General features: G+C 53.9%; 4 protein-coding genes across 4 annotated transcripts; all 4 read right to left on the bottom strand.

The window, feature by feature from the left end:
* Positions 1 to 7,304: 7,304 nt before the first annotated feature.
* Positions 7,305 to 7,695, bottom strand: LOC128897797 (feather beta keratin-like). The gene has a single exon (XM_054167331.1). It carries the CDS (start codon positions 7,672 to 7,674, stop codon positions 7,351 to 7,353), a length of 324 nt encoding a protein of 107 aa, XP_054023306.1. The 5' UTR covers positions 7,675 to 7,695; the 3' UTR covers positions 7,305 to 7,350.
* A 3,263-nt stretch (positions 7,696 to 10,958) lies between these two features.
* LOC128897795 (feather beta keratin-like) lies at positions 10,959 to 11,321 on the bottom strand. The gene has a single exon (XM_054167327.1). The coding sequence runs from the start codon at positions 11,298 to 11,300 to the stop codon at positions 10,983 to 10,985; it is 318 nt and encodes a 105-aa protein (XP_054023302.1). The 5' UTR covers positions 11,301 to 11,321; the 3' UTR covers positions 10,959 to 10,982.
* Positions 11,322 to 13,697: 2,376 nt separating this feature from the next.
* On the bottom strand, positions 13,698 to 14,066 carry LOC128897793 (feather beta keratin-like). Its single transcript, XM_054167322.1, has one exon. The coding sequence runs from the start codon at positions 14,037 to 14,039 to the stop codon at positions 13,722 to 13,724; it is 318 nt and encodes a 105-aa protein (XP_054023297.1). The 5' UTR covers positions 14,040 to 14,066; the 3' UTR covers positions 13,698 to 13,721.
* Positions 14,067 to 16,699: 2,633 nt separating this feature from the next.
* Positions 16,700 to 17,096, bottom strand: LOC128897794 (feather beta keratin-like). The gene has a single exon (XM_054167324.1). The coding sequence runs from the start codon at positions 17,073 to 17,075 to the stop codon at positions 16,758 to 16,760; it is 318 nt and encodes a 105-aa protein (XP_054023299.1). The 5' UTR covers positions 17,076 to 17,096; the 3' UTR covers positions 16,700 to 16,757.
* Positions 17,097 to 19,442: the final 2,346 nt, after the last annotated feature.

The following is a 19,442-nucleotide window of genomic DNA, read 5'->3' on the forward strand; positions in this document are numbered from 1 at the left end:
GTATCTCCTCCCATGTCACCTTTCTCTAGCACTGGGAGAGGCCATATATCAGGACAGGGATATAGCACAGGTCCAACCAGAATGTCTTCTTCAGGTTGTGCAGGAAGCTGCTGGTGGTTCAAATCTCCATGAAGGAGCACTCAGGTTTTCAGCTGGGTGCTGGGACTGGGAAACCAGATATCATAGGGTCTCTTGGATGAAGAAAGGTAGTGTGCAGAACAGCTGCATATTCTCTTGGAAGGAACTGTGGCAGATCCATCCATGTGCAATCCATTCCTAGGAGGAAACCTCCAGATTTCTTGTAGGGAGAGCACAGTAACCAAAGACAGCAGACTGTTTGAGGTAGCCTGGCAGGGAAAAAAAGGGGAGGTGAGTATCTGTAATCTTTCCAGGAATTGTGTTGAATTCTGGTACCTCACACAACAAAGGAGACAGCTACTCAAAAAGCTGAACTATACTTTGGAACTGCCTAGTGTCTGAGGGCATGTTTGTTTTCCATACTAGGCAAAAAAATGTGTTTCCTACGCTAATAACATTTCAGATGCTTTCCTCATTATTTAAGAATATTAGTTCCTTAGTCCTACAATCTTTCAGCCTTTTGGTAGACAGAAGAAGTAGCAGCACCAATGTGAAAGTGAATACCTTTTCTTAAAGGCTGAAGGAGGGCTTTGATTTCAAGCTTTCATCTGGGATGAACTATTGGCCAAAGTCCCAAGAGGGGTCAAGACATTCCTCTCCCTCCCTTTCTCTAGCCTGGTCACAGACTGTCCCACTTTCCAAAGCACTTTTCTGTTTTGTTGAAGTGTATACAGTACTTTTCAGAAATAAGCAGTGGTCTCTGTCCTAAAGATGCCATCTAACAAACACCCTCAAACGTGGCCTTCATAGCAGATATGCCACAGCTAGAGGGGGAGGAAGGAAAAAGCTGGATTACAGATGGATAGTGGTACCAGGAATAAACTTGTTCCTCTGTGATTTGTATTGGGCACTGTGCCTATGACTTGTACACTCTGAATCTGGTTTATTTATCTTTTTCTTCTCATCACTTTCCATTTTGTGAGCAGAAAGTCAATGTAGGAGCAAGAATAGAGAGCATAGGAGGGGGAAGCTAGCTTCGGAGGAGGCATTTTGGGAAGGGTTGCCAAACTGATGTCAGTGATGCTATCTGCTCCACAGTACTGAGAGACTTACAGTGACTTCTTTGTTATTTATCAGGGATAAGGAGGGGTAAATGTGAGAGAGGAAACCATTTGTTTAACCACTTCATTACTGACCAGGACTAAGCAGGGAGCATATTTTTCCTGATACTACTATTGCTGTGGTAATTTACAAGCATTCTAATTCCACACTGGAAAATAATTTAAGACCCTGCTTCTATGGTTTTTTTGCTTCCTTTTTTTTTTTCCCCTTTGCTCCACGACAGACACAAACCCCCTAAACACACTGAGAAATGAAGTTTAATATATGTTTAAGCCCAGGCTGGATGAGGCTCTGGCCAGCCTGATCTAGTGTGAGGTGTCCCTGCCCATGGCAGGGGGGTTGGAACTAGATGATCCTTGTGGTCCCTTCCAACCCTGACTGATTCTATGATACTATATCCAAGAATCTGGTAATGAAGGCACTTACTTAACATGTAAGAGATCCAGATTCAAATTCTTTCTCTACCTAAATTAAACCAGTGTTTGCACTGGAGCCTTAAGGTTGTATTGCCTTATTATAAGGCTGTTTGCTAATAAATTATGTCTTTCAGAATGTTGGACCAAAAAAACATGTCCTGGAGCTAGGAAACCTGCCTTAACCATCAAAACTGATACACTTGCACAAAAAGCTTGGGTTTGGGCAAATTGGTATTTAGCAAACCAATTTCACTGAAAACTCTTCAAGCAGCTTCCTTGCTGATGGAGATTTAGCAAGGTGCAGTGCCTGTTGTGCAGTTAATTCTCATGGAATCAGGCTTAGGAAAATGGCTGTAGGCAAGAGAGAAAAACAAACCAGGTACTGTTGTCCAGACATAAAAGGCACACAACAACTATTTCCTGAGGCATGAATGGTTTGCATGGAAACCCTGAGAATACACAAAAGACAATCCTGAGAGATTCTGTTCCTTTGAGATAAGCACTAATAAGGTAAGCTTCACCTCTTTGGACTCCCAAGTGCTTCATTGGTAATCGATGTTGCCCTCACTTACTTACTCTTCAGACTTTGGCAGTTGAGTGTCAGCAGACTGTAAGGAGTACAGGCCACATGCTGAAAGAGTGTTCAGCAAAATGTGGCCCAGATATGCAGCCAATTTTAATACTTTGTAGAGTCCCAGATCCTGTGGTTGGACTCCAGGTTAATACTTCCTGCTTATAACCATGGGCTGATTCAGCCAGAACTGCTGAGCGTCCACTGGCATCCTTTCTAACCCCAATTTACTATTTAGGAGAACTTTCCTCTTCAGTACTTTACTGTACTGAATCAATCTGGAGCCATCAGAAAAAGAAGAAGAAAAAAGCAGTACAAGAATTGTCCACTTCTGGAGCCTAGATGGTTTCAGTTCTCCAGGTATCAGAGGTCACGGTGATTTGGAGTGTTTCATCCTATTGTGCTGGGTACATTAATCACAATGGCAAAGCAGCAGAGGAAAAGCAGTAATGTGGTTTGCCAAGTGTAGGGAGGAAAGTAGTTCTAGAGCTGTCTGTGTCCAGTTCTGAGCCCCTCAGTTTAAGAAGGACATCGAGACACTGGAACGTGGCCAGAGAAGGGCAGTGAGGCTGGGGAGAGACTTTGAGCACAGCCCTGTGAGGAGAGACTGAGGGAGCTGGGGTTGTTTAGCCTGGAGAAGAGGAGGCTCAGGGGAGACCTCATTGCTCTCTACAACTACCTGAAGGGGGGGTGTAGCCAGGAGGGGGTTGTCTCTTCTCTCAGACAACCAGCACCAGAACAAGGGGACACAGTCTCAAGCTGCACCAGGGGAAGTTTAGGCTGGAGGTGAGGAGAAAGTTCTTCACAGAGAGAGTTGTTAGCCATTGGAATGTGCTGCCCAGGGAGGTGGTGGAGTCACCATCCCTGGAGGTGTTCAAGAGGGGATTGGATGTGGCACTTGGTGCCATGGTCTAGTCATGAGGTCTGTGGTGACAGGTTGGGCTTGATGGTCTTTGAGGTCTCTTCCAGCCTTGGTGATACTGTGAAATGTGATTTTGGGGTTTGACGCCATGCAGTGATTACTGGAGACTCTAAACACAGTCCTTACAGTTGTTGTTCCTCTGAGTTAGATATAAATAATGGCTAGACCTTGACGTGCCTGCAAATAACTGACCAAAAACCCCCCAACAAACCACATTCCCCAAAATCTCCTTGTTTCTACATTCTGTAAACAGCTTGTAGGACTCTCATGATCTTAAGTAATTCTTGTTGGCTATTTGAGTGGCTTAATCAGCCCCAGCAGTGTAGAAATATATGTTCTCCTGTCAATTATGATCTCCCTGGCTTCCTGCTAGTGAGTCTGACTCTTGGTTGAGTTAGGGTACCTTGAGGGAAGGGTTTGAGCATCTGACACAGAGATGGTGCTCTAGGAGAACCTTAGGTCAGCTTTAGAGCTTTAAACCCCTTTTTGACTTACTGTACCCCTCCTTTCCTGCTCCTGTGCCCTCAGTTCTGAGCCCTTAAACACAAAAGCTGACCCAGATTCCAGATGGAATTATCTGCTGCAAAGCAGGAGGGATTTGGAGACAGCTGGTGTCCAGGGAGCAGAGTGGCTGGTCAGCACCAGAATCTGAGGAGCTTGAGCTGCAGACCACAGGTTCAGAGAGCTGCTGGACACATCGTGAGGTGCAGTACTCAACCCTGTATCCCATTGTTCAGCAGACCTCAGTTGTGTGTAACTCCCACTCTGCATTTGCAACTATTTCTAGCTTTTTGCTTTGCAAGAGCAGAGCAGCTTAGCCTGAATGTGTTACAAGCACTTTGATTGTGAGCCTTCAGCTTTCAGTTCTGCTGCAGACGCTTTTGACGCTTTCCTGAGAGGCCTGAGACGGATACCTATTGCTGTTGGCTTCCATGCCATCATTTGGAGAAGCTGTCCAAAAGAGTAAGGCATTCACATGTGTATTCAGAGATGTGATAGAAAGTGAAATCCTCAGTGTGGTTTGTAATTGTGTTTATCTAAGTGCAGCCTCTTCCTGTGTCAGAGCAGATTTTTTGCAAACCAGAGGGCAATGATTCAGTTCCAGGGGAAGGCTGACAAAATAAACCACGGCTTCTGCTGACCTGATGCAGAGCTGAACAGTGTCCTACCCTGGGAAAATATTTCCTGCTTCATTTTCATAAATATTTATGTAATTCCTTCTGGGAAACATGTCTTCTTCAGAAAACTGAACATGCTGCTCCCTGACACAAATTTAACTGTTTGTTTACACATGAGAGCTTGTGGGCATGCATCCAGCCTCAGACTTCTGCATTCTTATCTCAGGCATTTCTGTCTTTTAGAGTTCTCCTTCACCCTCCTCCTAGAGATCACAGAGCTTAGTTCTGCCATTGGAATGTGAACATCCCTGATACTCTTTGGAGAGTTGTTATTTGGGGCTGCTGAAATAGGGAATAATGTTCTGCCTGGAATCACACTTCTCCCCTGCTTAGTTGTGTTCTTCCCCATTCCAGTTTGAGGTTCCTCTCTAAAAAAAACCCCATAATAATCATCTAAATAATTAAACAGAGGGTAGCAGAGCTAATGAAATGCTTTATGTTTAGAAACAGCCTAAACACACTGCTGTGAACCAAAATAGAACTGTTGTGCAGTCTTTTGAGCTTGCTTTCTAAGTTTGTAGTGGGGCCTAGCAGCAAAGTTGTGTACAAGTTGCCCCAGGAGAATAGGTAAACTCTCTCTGTGACAGACTGGTAAAGGCTGATCCTTCTCTCTGGAACTTCTGATAGCAGAGCAAAACAGTCACTGATCTTGCAGTACAAATGGACAGAATCTTGCACAAAGCCTTTCATTTGTGCAAAGCTGAGCCTTCCTTACCAACACACTCACAACCCTCCCATGAAGTGGTGAACTGTGTGCCATGCTCTGGCACATGCTCTGTGTGATGGGTGGAAGACATAGAGGAGACAGCAGACACTAAGCTTGTGCCACGGGTAAAGCATGGGAATGAGTAAGTTGCACCTAGGTGATGTGCTGATTTTATATGAAACCTGTTTGTCATGCAGAGCAGTGATAAACCTTCAGAGCACAAGCTCTGTCAGTCCTACACACAGTCCTACACACTCCTGATCACAGTATCACCAAGGTTGGAAGAGACCTCAAAGATCATCGAGTCCAACCTGTCACCCAAGACCTCGTGACTGATGCCAGCATTCATCTGCTGTGCCTTATATTACCCATTTGACCTTCTTGTTGAACACATGTATTTATAGATTATATACATTTAGAATTGTTTAGTTTCTCTATTTTTCCTTCTTTTTCAAACTCTGCTGCACATTTTCCAAACAGAGCCAGAGCCAAACAGCTTTTAGCACTTCCTTCAGCACTTTGCAAAAGAAAAGCCAACAAGCTAGGAGGCAGCTGGAAGATTTATGATCTTATCCAGCAAAAGGGGAAGGCAAGGGTGCAAAGAAGATGAGAGAGAGGTCTTGGTCACTGCCTGAACCCTGCTACTACACTTGCACCACATAGTGGACTCTCTCTTACCTCCTGAGTTATTTCCTTGGTGTTTGAGGATGCAGAGTGTTGTATAATGTATGTGGTAACGCTGATTTCACACCTGTGTGGGTGCCTTTCTGCCAGACTGTTTGCTAGTGAAGGGGATGCAGGGTGATGGTGGTAGTGTATTTTCTTCTTGACAGCCTAAAAGCAAAGGAAAAGAACCCTTCACTTGGTCTGTGCTCAGGAAGCTGTTTGTTTGGATTTCTGTTCAACATACTAATGAATTAGACTTTTTGTTACTCCAAGTTTTGTGTGATGAAGGAAAATTAAAAATTGAAGCTATTTTCTGCCCAACTCTGATTATTGCTGGGAGCTCTGGAGCTTTTGAACTCTGCTTTGGAAACTGGCAGGCTGAATTCCAGTCCCTACTTCCTATGCCTGTCTCTGAATTGTGAATATTGGCTTAGTTATATAATGTAGTGCCATTATGGCTGGGGTTCAGTTTAGCAGTACTTTAACATGCAAAGTGAAGCACTAGCACAGACTGCATAAAAGGGCTGCTGTGACTTCTGTCATTTGGACTAATTCACATCACTTGGAACTACTGCTGAGCCATTCCTGGCAAGGAAAAAAAATACAGCCACAGGGCTTATAAAAAAGCTTCTGCATAGTAATTACTTTGCCATTGATAGGAACTGTTTGGAACCACTGAGTTTGCAGTGGTTTTTCCCTAAGGCAAGGTTCCCCCAGACTTCAAATTTTTGTTTGCCTCATCCCCACACAAGAGGTGACACTTTCTTGAATGCTTTGCTTTGCAGTCTACTGGAATGGAATGGAATGGAATGGAATGGAATGGAATGGAATGGAATGGAATGGAATAGAATAGAATAGAATAGACCAGGTTGGAAGAGACCTTCAAGATCATCGTGTCCAACCTATCACCCAACACCACCTAATCAACTAAACCATGGCACCAAGCACCCTATCAAGTCTCCTCCTGAACACCTCCAGTGATGGTGACTCCACCACCTGCCCAGGCAGCACATTCCAATGGGCAATCACTATGTAGAACTTCTTCCTAACATCCAGCCTAAACCTCCCCTGGCCTTTTGAGAAGCCTGGTGTACAAGAGTCCCTTTGGAGTCAGACATGAGGGTCAAAAGTGCCCAGAAGGGTGAGCAACCTTTACGTTGGAAGTCCTGGGGATTCAAGAGCAGACTGTCCCCATGTTCCTAAAGGGAGGCAGGCTCTGAAGAAGAGCAGCCTGGCTCAACAGAGAAAATGAGACTTAGCCAGGCTCAGGTGCAGCTGAGCCTGTGTGCAGCTCTGGTGTTTCTCCCTGGTGGGCAGCATGCAGCATGTGGCTGCAGAGCCCAGGCCCTGGTGCTGGGGGCTTCCTGCCAAGGGTTGGGCAGTGCCCATGAGCCCAGGTGAGCATTACCAGGCTGTTTGTCAGGCAAACAGTGCTGGATGATGAAGGGCGGTGGGAAGGAGTGGTGTGGGACTGGGTGTCAGAGGCTTGGGAGAAGAAATTCAGAGGAGGCATCCGGGTCAGGTCTGCAGGGGAAGTTTATTGAGGGCAAAGCAGAGGGCAGAGGCAGGAGCAGCAAGGGCCAGGAAGGGAGGCGGTGTGAGGGGCAAGCAGGGCGAGCATGGGGCCAGGGGCTCGTGCTGCAGGAGCTGTTGCAGGCTGTGTGTGGTGTCAGGGGGGGTGTGCAGGGCCCTCAGCAGAGGTAGCCGCCTCTTGCGGCGCCGCAGCCATAGCCCAGGCCAGCCAAGCCGTAGCCGTAGCCGTAGCCGTAGCCGAAGGCGCCGGAGGAGATGGGCTGTCCCTGGGCGTTGAGCTCGGTGCCCAGGGCAGCCCCTGAGGAGGATCCGACGGCGGTGCTCTGGGGGAAGGAGGTGAGGATGGGTCCTGGCAGGGTGACCAGCACGGGGGAAGGCTGGATGAAGACGCGGGAGTCCTGGCACTGCCTGACGCAGGGCTCGTTGCAGCTGTTGGCCAGCGGGGTGGGTCCGCAGGGGCGGCAGCGGTCGTAGCAGGCCATGGGTGCGGGGTGGAGGGGCCCTGGAAGAGAGAGAGGGTGTGGAGGGAGCGCAGGGGCTCGGGGCTGTGAGAGAGGGGGGCTCGTAGGGGCAGGAGCAGGAGGCTGAGGGGCTGGAGGCTGACCTGGTGGAGGGAGCAGAGCGCAGGAGAAGGCGTCAGGAGGCGTCTGTGAGGGAGAGAGGCGCTGGGCCGGCTTTATGCTGGCAGGGCTGGCAGCAGAGCTGAGCCCAGCCCAGCAGAGGTGGGGTGTCAGCAGTGAGCTCACGGCGTGGCACTGGGGTGCTGTGGTTTGTGGCTGCCTTGTGGCCAGGGGGTCTCATTTCCTGGCGGCCCTGCAATGGCTCCTCTGGCCCTGTTGGCTGTGAGCAAAGAGGGAGCTGTGTGTCAGCTGGAGCCTGGAGGCCATCCTGGGCACAGCAGTTCCTCAATGGTGGAGCCTTCTGTTCTGAGAGGAGTAAGCTGTGCAGTCAGCAGCTCTGCCACCCTGCATTTTGGGAGGATAGATTTTGACCTTTAGATGAGCCTGTAAGGCAGAGTCCCTTTGTAGACAGCCCTGAACTAGTGGAGGCTCAAGAGCATCTGCCTGCATCTGCCATGAGAGTAGCAGGTGGGAAGTAGAGCAACCTGCCTGAACAGAGAGCTTCATCTGGACCTCGGCAAGAAAAAAAGAGTTTATCTGCTTTGGATTATGGGGCAGGCAACTCAGGAGGACTCCAAGGCTGTTGTGAAGTTCTGCAGGGACAAAGTGAGACGTAGGCAGTCTCAGGTGCAGCTGAGCCTGTGTGCAGCTCTGGTGTTTCTCCCTGGTGGGCAGCGTGCAGCATGTGGCTGCAGAGCCCAGGCCCTGGTGCTGGAGGCATCCTGCCAAGGGTTGGGGCAATGGCCACGAGCCCAGGTGAGCATTTCCAGGCTGTTTGCCAGGCAAGCAGTGCTGGATGCTGAGGAGGATGAAGGGAGGTGGGAAGGAGTGGTGTGGGACTGGGTGTGGGCAGGAATGCTGAGGGAGCTGACTGCTGACCTTGGGAGGACACTGTGCCTGAGCTTGGGATGGCCATGGTGCCTTGGGGCAATTCTTGAGGACTTGAAGAGTGCTCATAGCTCTTGTCTTTTGAAGATGAGTCTTGAGGTTTCAGGGCCAAATGGATGGTGAGCCTGACCTTGTTGTCAGGACAGAGGATGGAATTGTTCATGCAGACAAGCACTGCCAGCCTCTGGAGGACAAAAAGGTGATGGGGAGTGCCTGGTAGGAACTTACAAAGAAGAAGAAATCAGGTTTGAGCAACCATTGTGTCTGCTGCATTGGAGTGACTCATTGTTTGGAAGAGGAGAAACCAAGGTTGATGTTGACCTTGAGTTACAATCAAGCCTTTGATGCTGCCTCCATTGCATGCCCCTGGACAGTCCCTCATGTGGGGGGTGTGTCAGGGTCCAGTGAGGTGACTGGAAAGCAGTTGAAGGTCTGGGCCTGGAGGTTTGTGATGAGTGGCCCAAAGTCCAGTTGAGGAGAGCTGCCAGCAGGCTGTGGGAGGTGATCTTATTCTCTCTGCAGCACTGGTGAGACTCCCATATGCCACAGGAGCGTTTCCAGCTACTTAGAGTAGCCCTGCCAAAGGGGTTAGCCACAAGAGGTATGAATGTGACATTGGCAAGGTGCCCCTGAAGTGAGGTCATGGAAGGGTCTCCTGTTCCTGACTACATGGAAGGAACACAACAAGGGACATGGAGCTGGAGATGATTTAGGATGATTCCCACAGAGAGCAGAGACACAAAAGCTACTGCAGAGCCTCCTGCTGAGTCATGAGGTTCCAAGGGCACCTCCTTGCTCTCGAAACTCCTGATGGTGCTCAGGTGCTGCTAGAGACACTCCTAGTCCCCAACTTGGCCAAGGGGTGATGCCTAATGGAAGGGATACAAAGGTTAAGGGAGAGCCTGCCCTTGAGGTTCAGAATGGAGCCTCCTGCTTCTGAACTTCTCAGGAGACCTGGTGGGACTGGATGCAAATGGAGTCCCAAGCCAAGTCAGTGCTTTAGGTCTGCTGGAATCAATGGTGAGGGAAAGGAACCGCTCCCTTGGGACTGGTGTTTGGAGTACCAGAAGGTGATGGCCTGTGGTCAGTGCATTTCTGTTGTGGCCACCATTCACGTCAGGTGATTCTGAGATCTTGGAGGGCCAGGATCCAGGCAGCAGCAGTTGCAGGAACAATTGGGGAGTCTCTCCCATCCCCATCAGCAGGACAAGATTGTCCCAGAGGTGCCACCTCAGTGCACTTGCAGCCAGAACCAGAAGACAATGTTGGGTGGCCCTGCCAGAGCAGTGTGGCCCACTGGATCTGCACCAGCAGAGCTGTGTGGAGTCCTGTGTGCAGCTGAGCACTCCCCCGTGGCAGGAGGCCACAGACTCAGCAGAGGGAGTCAGTGCAGGGCCACAAGGCACTGAAGGGACTGGAGAGTCCTTCCTGTGAGGGGAAGCTAAGAGAGCTGGGAGGCTTTTCAGGCAGGAGGAAAGGCCACGCAGGGCAGATGCCATCAATGTGTCTAAAGTGCCTGATGGGAGGGCATGGCAAGAGAGCAGCCAGACTGTGCCCATGAGTGCACATGGACAGGCATGCAGAAAGCTGTCATGAGATGCCATTGCCTTGGCAGACAAGGCAACAGCTTTCCAGTGTGAGGGTGGCACCAGCTGTATAGGGAGGGGTTGGGGAATCCATCCTGGAGATACTGAAAACCTAACTGGAGATGGTCAAGGATGGCCTTCTTGAGCTGGGCCTGACTGAGCACTTGAGCCTGTAGGAGATCTGCAGAGGCAGGAAGTCTGCTAAAGATTCTGTTTGGTGTAATGGGCAGGGAGTGGTGCTGGGGAGGAGTTGGTGAGGAGTGTGGTGCCATGGGGAGCTTCTGAGAGAGGTGCTGGCAGAAGGGCCTTGGTGTGTCCAAGCCTGGCTTTGACCATGGGAGTGGTTACAGTTATGCTGAGGAAGCCTCCCTCTGCTACTCTCTGTTGTTGTTGCTGGGGCTCTAGTATATGAGAGAGATCATGTGGCCCTTTCCTACCCACCCCCATGGGCTCTTGAGCCCAGACACTGTCCCCTGTGAGGCTATCAGAGCTTGGGAGAAGAAATTCAGAGGAGGCATCCGGGTCAGGTCTGCAGGAGAAGTTTATTGAGGGCAAAGCAGAGGGCAGAGGCAGGAGCAGCAAGGGCCAGGAAGGGAGGCGGTGTGAGGGGCAAGCAGGGCGAGCATGAGGCCAGGGGCTCGTGCTGCAGGAGCTGTTGCAGGCTGTGTGTGGTGTCAGGGGGGGTGTGCAGGGCCCTCAGCAGAGGTAGCCGCCTCTTGCGGCGCCGCAGCCATAGCCCAGGCCAGCCAAGCCGTAGCCGTAGCCGTAGCCGAAGGCGCCGGAGGAGATGGGCTGTCCCTGGGCGTTGAGCTCGGTGCCCAGGGCAGCCCCTGAGGAGGATCCGACGGCGGTGCTCTGGGGGAAGGAGGTGAGGATGGGTCCTGGCAGGGTGACCAGCACGGGGGAAGGCTGGATGAAGACGCGGGAGTCCTGGCACTGCCTGACGCAGGGCTCGTTGCAGCTGTTGGCCAGCGGGGTGGGTCCGCAGGGGCGGCAGCGGTCGTAGCAGGCCATGGGTGCGGGGTGGAGGGGCCCTGGAAGAGAGAGAGGGTGTGGAGGGAGCGCAGGGGCTCGGGGCTGTGAGAGAGGGGGGCTCGTAGGGGCAGGAGCAGGAGGCTGAGGGGCTGGAGGCTGACCTGGTGGAGGGAGCAGAGCGCAGGAGAAGGCGTCAGGAGGCGTCTGTGAGGGAGAGAGGCGCTGGGCCGGCTTTATGCTGGCAGGGCTGGCAGCAGAGCTGAGCCCAGCCCAGCAGAGGTGGGGTGTCAGCAGTGAGCTCACGGCATGGCACTGGGGTGCTGTGGTTTGTGGCTGCCTTGTGGCCAGGGGGTCTCATTTCCTGGCGGCCCTGCAATGGCTCCTCTGGCCCTGTTGGCTGTGAGCAAGGGGGAGCTGTGTGTCAGCTGGAGCCTGGAGGCCGTCTTGGGTACCACAGTCACACAGGGATGGTGTTTTCACTTCCTAGGGAATCTGGGAGTGGCAGAGCTGGACCTCCAGTGGACAGGCCTTGCCCTCTTTAGCAGCCTGTCTGACAGAGTCTCTTGGGACTGGCTGGCAGAGTCCCTCCTGAAGAACAAAGGACTCCATGAAGGTTGGATGTGCTTCAAAAGCAACACTTGAAGGCTCTGCAGCAAGCACTTCTCTTTGTGCCTTCAGGGGAGCTGCTGCAGAAGCAGCCAGGTCTGGCTGAACAGAGTGATGGAGTGATGGAGAAAAGGAGAGTTGGTGACCTTGGGATGACAGGACAGGCGACTCAGGAGGCCTACAAAGATGGTGTGAGGCTGTGCAGGGAGAAACTGAGCAGGGCCAAAGGTCAGCTCGGACTGAATGTGGCTGCTGCTGTAAAGGCCAGTGCAAAATCCTTCTCTGCTGCCAACAGCCAAAGCAGCACTAAGGATCTGTTTCCTTTGTTGGATCTGTGGGGAAGACCGTGACCACGGATGAGGAAGCGGCTGAGGCACTTGATGCCTTCCTTGCCTCAGGCTGTAACCATAGAGCAGTTGTCCTGTGGGTACCCAGCTCCTGGAGCTGGAAGACAGGGATGGGAGCAGAATGAATCCCCCAGAGTTGAAGAGGAAATGCTCAGTACCCTCCTGACACAGTCAGACACACACAAGTCTGTAGGACCTCCTGGAGTGCCCCCCAGGGGACTCCTGAGAGAGCTGGCAGCAGTTCTCTCCAAGCCACTCTCCATCATTTCTCAGCACTTCACAGTGACTGAGCAGGTCCCAGCTGACGGAGGTGAATAAATGTGGTGCCCACGTGGAAGAAGGGCTGGGCTGAGCATCTGGGGAGCTACAGGGCTGTTGGTCTGACCCTGGATCCGTGGAAGGTCATGCAGCAGATCATCTTGAGTGCCGTCACTCAGCACACACTGCACAACTGCCAATCCGGCTCGCTCAGCAAGGCTCTCTGAAAGCCAAGTGCTGCCTGCCTGACCTGATCTCCTTGTGTGACAGGGTGGCCCAGGTCGTGGATGAGGGAGAAGCTTTGGATGTCCTCTACCTAGGCTTTAGTCAACTCTTAGCCACTGTGTCCACAGGACTCTCCTGGAGGACGTGGCTGCTGCTCCTGGATTGGGCAGAAGTACTCTGAGCGGGGTAAAGAAATGGCTGTGTGGCTGGGGTGAGTGAGTGGTGGAGAGTGGAGCTCAATGCAGTTGGTGGCCAGACTCAAGAGGTGTTGTGCAGGGCTGAGTGCTGGGCCCTGCTGTCATTAACCTCTTTTCTTGCTGTTCAGGAGAAGAGGATCAAGGCACCCTCCTTCAGTGCGCAGATGACACCATGTGGGCAGAGTGTGGACATGCTGATGGTAGGGAGGCTCTACAGAGGGACATGGGCAGACTGGATTGGTGAGCTGAGGCCAATAGGAAGAGGTTCAAGCAGAACCTTTCTGACCTTTGTGGAGTCTGGGGCCATGGCTTAGTGCTGGGCTTGTTAGTCTTGGCTTGATGGTTGGCCTCGAGAAGAAAAAGGAACTTTTCCAACCAAAGTGACTTTGTGATTCCAGTGTCTGCTGCCCTGGCAGCTTGTGTCAGATGCCTGTGTAGAAAGAAGCTGCTGGGCATGGGTGAGCTGCTCTGTGGGCAAGGGATAGGGCATCATGGAAGCCCCTTTGGGGCTGCTAGCACTGTGTAGTTGTGCAGGACATATTGTCTAGGAGAGACCTTGTGGCCCTTTCCCACCCACCCCCATGGGCTCTTGAGCCCAGACACTGTCCCCTGTGAGGGGAGCTTGGGAGAAGAAATTCAGAGGAGGCATCCGGGTCAGGTCTGCAGGAGAAGTTTATTGAGGGCAAAGCAGAGGGCAGAGGCAGGAGCAGCAAGGGCCAGGAAGGGAGGCGGTGTGAGGGGCAAGCAGGGCGAGCATGAGGCCAGGGGCTCGTGCTGCAGGAGCTGTTGCAGGCTGTGTGTGGTGTCAGGGGGGGTGTGCAGGGCCCTCAGCAGAGGTAGCCGCCTCTTGCGGCGCCGCAGCCATAGCCCAGGCCAGCCAAGCCGTAGCCGTAGCCGTAGCCGAAGGCGCCGGAGGAGATGGGCTGTCCCTGGGCGTTGAGCTCGGTGCCCAGGGCAGCCCCTGAGGAGGATCCGACGGCGGTGCTCTGGGGGAAGGAGGTGAGGATGGGTCCTGGCAGGGTGACCAGCACGGGGGAAGGCTGGATGAAGACGCGGGAGTCCTGGCACTGCCTGACGCAGGGCTCGTTGCAGCTGTTGGCCAGCGGGGTGGGTCCGCAGGGGCGGCAGCGGTCGTAGCAGGCCATGGGTGCGGGGTGGAGGGGCCCTGGAAGAGAGAGAGGGTGTGGAGGGAGCGCAGGGGCTCGGGGCTGTGAGAGAGGGGGGCTCGTAGGGGCAGGAGCAGGAGGCTGAGGGGCTGGAGGCTGACCTGGTGGAGGGAGCAGAGCGCAGGAGAAGGCGTCAGGAGGCGTCTGTGAGGGAGAGAGGCGCTGGGCCGGCTTTATGCTGGCAGGGCTGGCAGCAGAGCTGAGCCCAGCCCAGCAGAGGTGGGGTGTCAGCAGTGAGCTCACGGCGTGGCACTGGGGTGCTGTGGTTTGTGGCTGCCTTGTGGCCAGGGGGTCTCATTTCCTGGCGGCCCTGCAATGGCTCCTCTGGCCCTGTTGGCTGTGAGCAAAGAGGGAGCTGTGTGTCAGCTGGAGCCTGGAGGCCGTCTTGGGCACAGCAGTTCCTCAATGGTGGAGCCTTCTGTTCTGAGAGGAGTAAGCTGTGAGGTCAGCAGCTCTGCCACCCTGCACTTTCAGAACACAGATGATGGCCTTGTGAGGAGCCTGGTGTACAAGAGTCCCTTTGGAGTCAGACATGAGGGTCAAAAGTGCCCAGAAGGGCGAGCAACCTTTACGTTGGAAGTGCTGGAGATTCAAGAGCAGACTGTCCCCATGTTCCTAAAGGGAAGCAGGCTCTGAAGAAGAGCAGCCTGGCTCAACAGGGAAACTGAGACTTAGCCAGGCTCAGGTGTAGCTGAGCCTGTGTGCTGCTCTGGTGTTTCTCCCTGGTGGGCAGCGTGCAGCATGTGGCTGCAGAGCCCAGGGCCTGGTGCTGGAGGCATCCTGCCAAGGGTTGGGGCAATGGCCATGAGCCCAGGTGAGCATTTCCAGGCTGTTTGTCTGGCAAGCAGTGCTGGATGCTGAGGAGGATGAAGGGAGGTGGGAAGGAGTGGTGTGGGACTGGGTGTGGGCAGGAATGCTGAGGGAGCTGACTGCTGACCTTGGGAGGACACTGTGCCTGAGCTTGGGATGGCCATGGTGCCTTGGAGCTGTTCCTGAGGAGTTTGAGACATCTCAGAGCCCTCCTGTGTTTGAGGCTTCAGTAGGAAGATCTGAGAGGTCAGACCCTGGCGAGGCTGACGTTGTCTCTAGGGCAGGTTCTCCAGAAAATCCTCCTGGCAAGCTCTGCCAGGCTCCTGAAATCCCAGAAGGGGATGGGCAGTTGTCAGCCTGGATTCTAGAAGGGAAGCTGTCCTTGGCCATCCTCCACGTGTTCTGCGTTGAACTGAGTGGCTCTGTGGATGGGCAGAGAGTTGTGGCTGATGTTGCACTCTGTAAAGCTGTGACCCTTGCTGCAGTGCATGCTCCTACAGAAGCTGGCCAGGAGCATGCTGTGTAAGTGGCCACTGAGGTGGACTGCAGAGTGCTTAAGCTCTGGGCCCTGAGGCTTCTGATGAGTGCCCCAAAATCTGGCTGGGGAAGTCTCAAGTGGTGGAGCCCAGAACTCGTATCCATGGGGCCCACTGTTGGCCATCCTCCTCCATCCCCTGGGTAATGTGAAAGAGTGGCCAGCAGCCAGGTGGCAGCAGGTGGTGGCCATGTGGGGAGGCTAAAGAGGAAGACTGAGCTTGACTGCAGGCCTGACAGCGTCACCCCTGTGCCCAGCAACACCAGGGAGAAGATCTTCCTGGAGACTGTGGCAGGATGGGCAGAGGACAGAGAGGTGCTCAGTGACAACCAGCATGGCTTCAAGAAGGTCTCAGTGTGCCTTCTGCAAGAGGGTTGGAGTGCTGGTGGGTAAGGGCAGAGCACCTGATGTCGGCTACCTGGACGTGTGCAAAGCGTTTGTCAGTGTCCTGCACAACAGCCAAGTCTCTTGCTGGACTTGCTGGGTGGAGAGGTTGGTGGATAAGGAATAGTCTGGATGGCCACTCAAAGAGTTGTGGTCCAAGGTTTGATGTACAAGTGGAGGCCGGTAACGAGTGGTGTCCCTCAGAGGGGCAGCTTGGGAGCAGGATTAATTAAGGTCTTTGTTGGTGACATGGGATCCAGGCACCCTCAGCAAGTCTGTGGATGACAGCAAGCTGTGTGGTGTGGCTGACAGGCTGGAGGGACGAGATGCTGCATGAGCAGCAGGTCAAGGGAGGTGATGCTCCATGGTTACTCAACTGTACTGAGACCTCAGCTGTACTGTGGGATTGAGCTGTGGGGCCCCCAGGCCAGGAAGGACATGGAGGTGTTGGAGTGGATCGAGAGGAGGCCAAGAAGATGAGGCCAAGCAGAGAGTTGTGTTTGTCCAGCCTGGCTTGTGGGAAGAGATTCAGCCCAGTGTCCCTGGAGCAGGCTGAACTCATTGGAAGGGAGTGCAGGAGAGTGCTTGAAGGCTGCGAGCAAGTGGTGGACTTGTGGCCCATTTGGGAAGAGTCCAGGTGCTAGACTGAGTGTCTAGCAGTGATAATGGTCACTCCTTCCTATGAGAGCTCTTGTGGCCCTTTCCCACCCACCCCCATGGGCTCTTGAGCCCAGACACTGTCCCCTGTGAGGCTGTCAGAGGCTTGGGAGAAGAAATTCAGAGGAGGCATCCGGGTCAGGTCTGCAGGAGAAGTTTATTGAGGGCAAAGCAGAGGGCAGAGGCAGGAGCAGCAAGGGCCAGGAAGGGAGGCGGTGTGAGGGGCAAGCAGGGCGAGCATGAGGCCAGGGGCTCGTGCTGCAGGAGCTGTTGCAGGCTGTGTGTGGTGTCAGGGGGGGTGTGCAGGGCCCTCAGCAGAGGTAGCCGCCTCTTGCGGCGCCGCAGCCATAGCCCAGGCCAGCCAAGCCGTAGCCGTAGCCGTAGCCGAAGGCGCCGGAGGAGATGGGCTGTCCCTGGGCGTTGAGCTCGGTGCCCAGGGCAGCCCCTGAGGAGGATCCGACGGCGGTGCTCTGGGGGAAGGAGGTGAGGATGGGTCCTGGCAGGGTGACCAGCACGGGGGAAGGCTGGATGAAGACGCGGGAGTCCTGGCACTGCCTGACGCAGGGCTCGTTGCAGCTGTTGGCCAGCGGGGTGGGTCCGCAGGGGCGGCAGCGGTCGTAGCAGGCCATGGGTGCGGGGTGGAGGGGCCCTGGAAGAGAGAGAGGGTGTGGAGGGAGCGCAGGGGCTCGGGGCTGTGAGAGAGGGGGGCTCGTAGGGGCAGGAGCAGGAGGCTGAGGGGCTGGAGGCTGACCTGGTGGAGGGAGCAGAGCGCAGGAGAAGGCGTCAGGAGGCGTCTGTGAGGGAGAGAGGCGCTGGGCCGGCTTTATGCTGGCAGGGCTGGCAGCAGAGCTGAGCCCAGCCCAGCAGAGGTGGGGTGTCAGCAGTGAGCTCACGGCGTGGCACTGGGGTGCTGTGGTTTGTGGCTGCCTTGTGGCCAGGGGGTCTCATTTCCTGGCGGCCCTGCAATGGCTCCTCTGGTCCTGTTGGCTGTGAGCAAAGAGGGAGCTGTGTGTCAGCTGGAGCCTGGAGGCCGTCTTGGGTACCACAGTCACACAGGGATGATGTTTTCACTTCCTAGGGAATTTGGGAGTGGCAGAGCTGGACCTCCAGTGGACGGGCCTTGCCCTCTTTAGCAGCCTGTCTGACAGAGTCTCTTGGGACTGGCTGGCAGAGTCCCTCCTGAAGAACAAAGGACTCCATGAAGGTTGGATGTGCTTCAAAAACAACACTTGAAGGCTCTGCAGCAAGCACTTCTCTTTGTGCCTTCAGGGGAGCTGCCGCAGAAGCAGCCAGGTCTGGCTGAACAGAGTGATGGAGTGATGGAGAAAAGGAGAGTTGGTGACCTTGGGATGACAGGACAGGCGACTCAGGAGGCCTACAAAGATGGTGTGAGGCTGTGCAGGGAGAAACTGAGCAGGGCCAAAGGTCAGCTCGGACTGAATGTGGCTGCTGCTGTAAAGGCCAGTGCAAAATCCTTCTCTGCTGCCAACAGCCAAAGCAGCACTAAGGATCTGTTTCCTTTGTTGGATCTGTGGGGAAGACCGTGACCACGGATGAGGAAGCGGCTGAGGCACTTGATGCCTTCCTTGCCTCAGGCTGTAACCATAGAGCAGTTGTCCTGTGGGTACCCAGCTCCTGGAGCTGGAAGACAGGGATGGGAGCAGAATGACTCCCCCAGAGTTGAAGAGGAAATGCTCAGTACCCTCCTGACACAGTCAGACACACACAAGTCTGTAGGACCTCCTGGAGTGCCCCCCAGGGGACTCCTGACAGAGCTGGCAGCAGTTCTCTCCAAGCCACTCTCCATCATTTCTCAGCACTTCACAGTGACTGAGCAGGTCCCAGCTGACTGGAGGTGAATAAATGTGGTGCCCACGTGGAAGAAGGGCTGGGCTGAGCATCTGGGGAGCTACAGGGCTGTTGGTCTGACCCTGGATCCGTGGAAGGTCATGCAGCAGATCATCTTGAGTGCCGTCACTCAGCACACACTGCACAACTGCCAATCCGGCTCGCTCAGCAAGGCTCTCTGAAAGCCAAGTGCTGCCTGCCTGACCTGATCTCCTTGTGTGACAGGGTGGCCCAGTTAGTGGATGAGGGAGAAGCTTTGGATGTCCTCTACCTAGGCTTTAGTCAACTCTTAGCCACTGTGTCCACAGGACTCTCCTGGAGGACGTGGCTGCTGCTCCTGGCTTGGGCAGAAGTACTCTGCGCGGGGTAAAGAAATGGCTGTGTGGCTGGGGTGAGTGAGTGGTGGAGAGTGGAGCTCAATGCAGTTGGTGGCCAGACTCAAGAGGTGTTGTGCAGGGCTGAGTGCTGGGGCCTGCTCTCTTTAACCTCTTTTCTTGCTGTTCAGGAGAAGAGGATCAAGGCACCCTCCTTCAGTGTGCAGATGACACCATGTGGGCAGAGTGTGGACATGCTGATGGTAGGGAGGCTCTACAGAGGGACATGGGCAGACTGGATTGGTGAGCTGAGGCCAATGGGAAGAGGTTCAAGCAGAACCTTTCTGACCTTTGTGGAGTCTGGGGCCATGGCTTAGTGCTGGGCTTGTTAGTCTTGGCTTGATGGTTGGCCTCGAGAAGAAAAAGGAACTTTTCCAACCAAAGTGACTTTGTGATTCCAGTGTCTACTGCCCTGGCAGCTTGTGTCAGATGCCTGTATAGAAGCTGCTGGGCATGGGTGAGCTGCTCTGTGGGCAAGGGATAGGGCATCATGGAAGCCCCTTTGGGGCTGCTAGCACTGTGTAGTTGTGCAGGACATATTGTCTAGGAGAGACCTTGTGGCCCTTTCCCACCCACCCCCGTGGGCTCTTGAGCCCAGACACTGTCCCCTGTGAGGCTGTCAGAGGCTTGGGAGAAGAAATTCAGAGGAGGCATCCGGGTCAGGTCTGCAGGAGAAGTTTATTGAGGGCAAAGCAGAGGGCAGAGGCAGGAGCAGCAAGGGCCAGGAAGGGAGGCGGTGTGAGGGGCAAGCAGGGCGAGCATGAGGCCAGGGGC

Source organism: Dryobates pubescens, chromosome 14 (genome assembly GCF_014839835.1).
Source record: "Dryobates pubescens isolate bDryPub1 chromosome 14, bDryPub1.pri, whole genome shotgun sequence".
Classification (NCBI taxonomy): Eukaryota; Metazoa; Chordata; class Aves; order Piciformes; family Picidae; genus Dryobates; species Dryobates pubescens.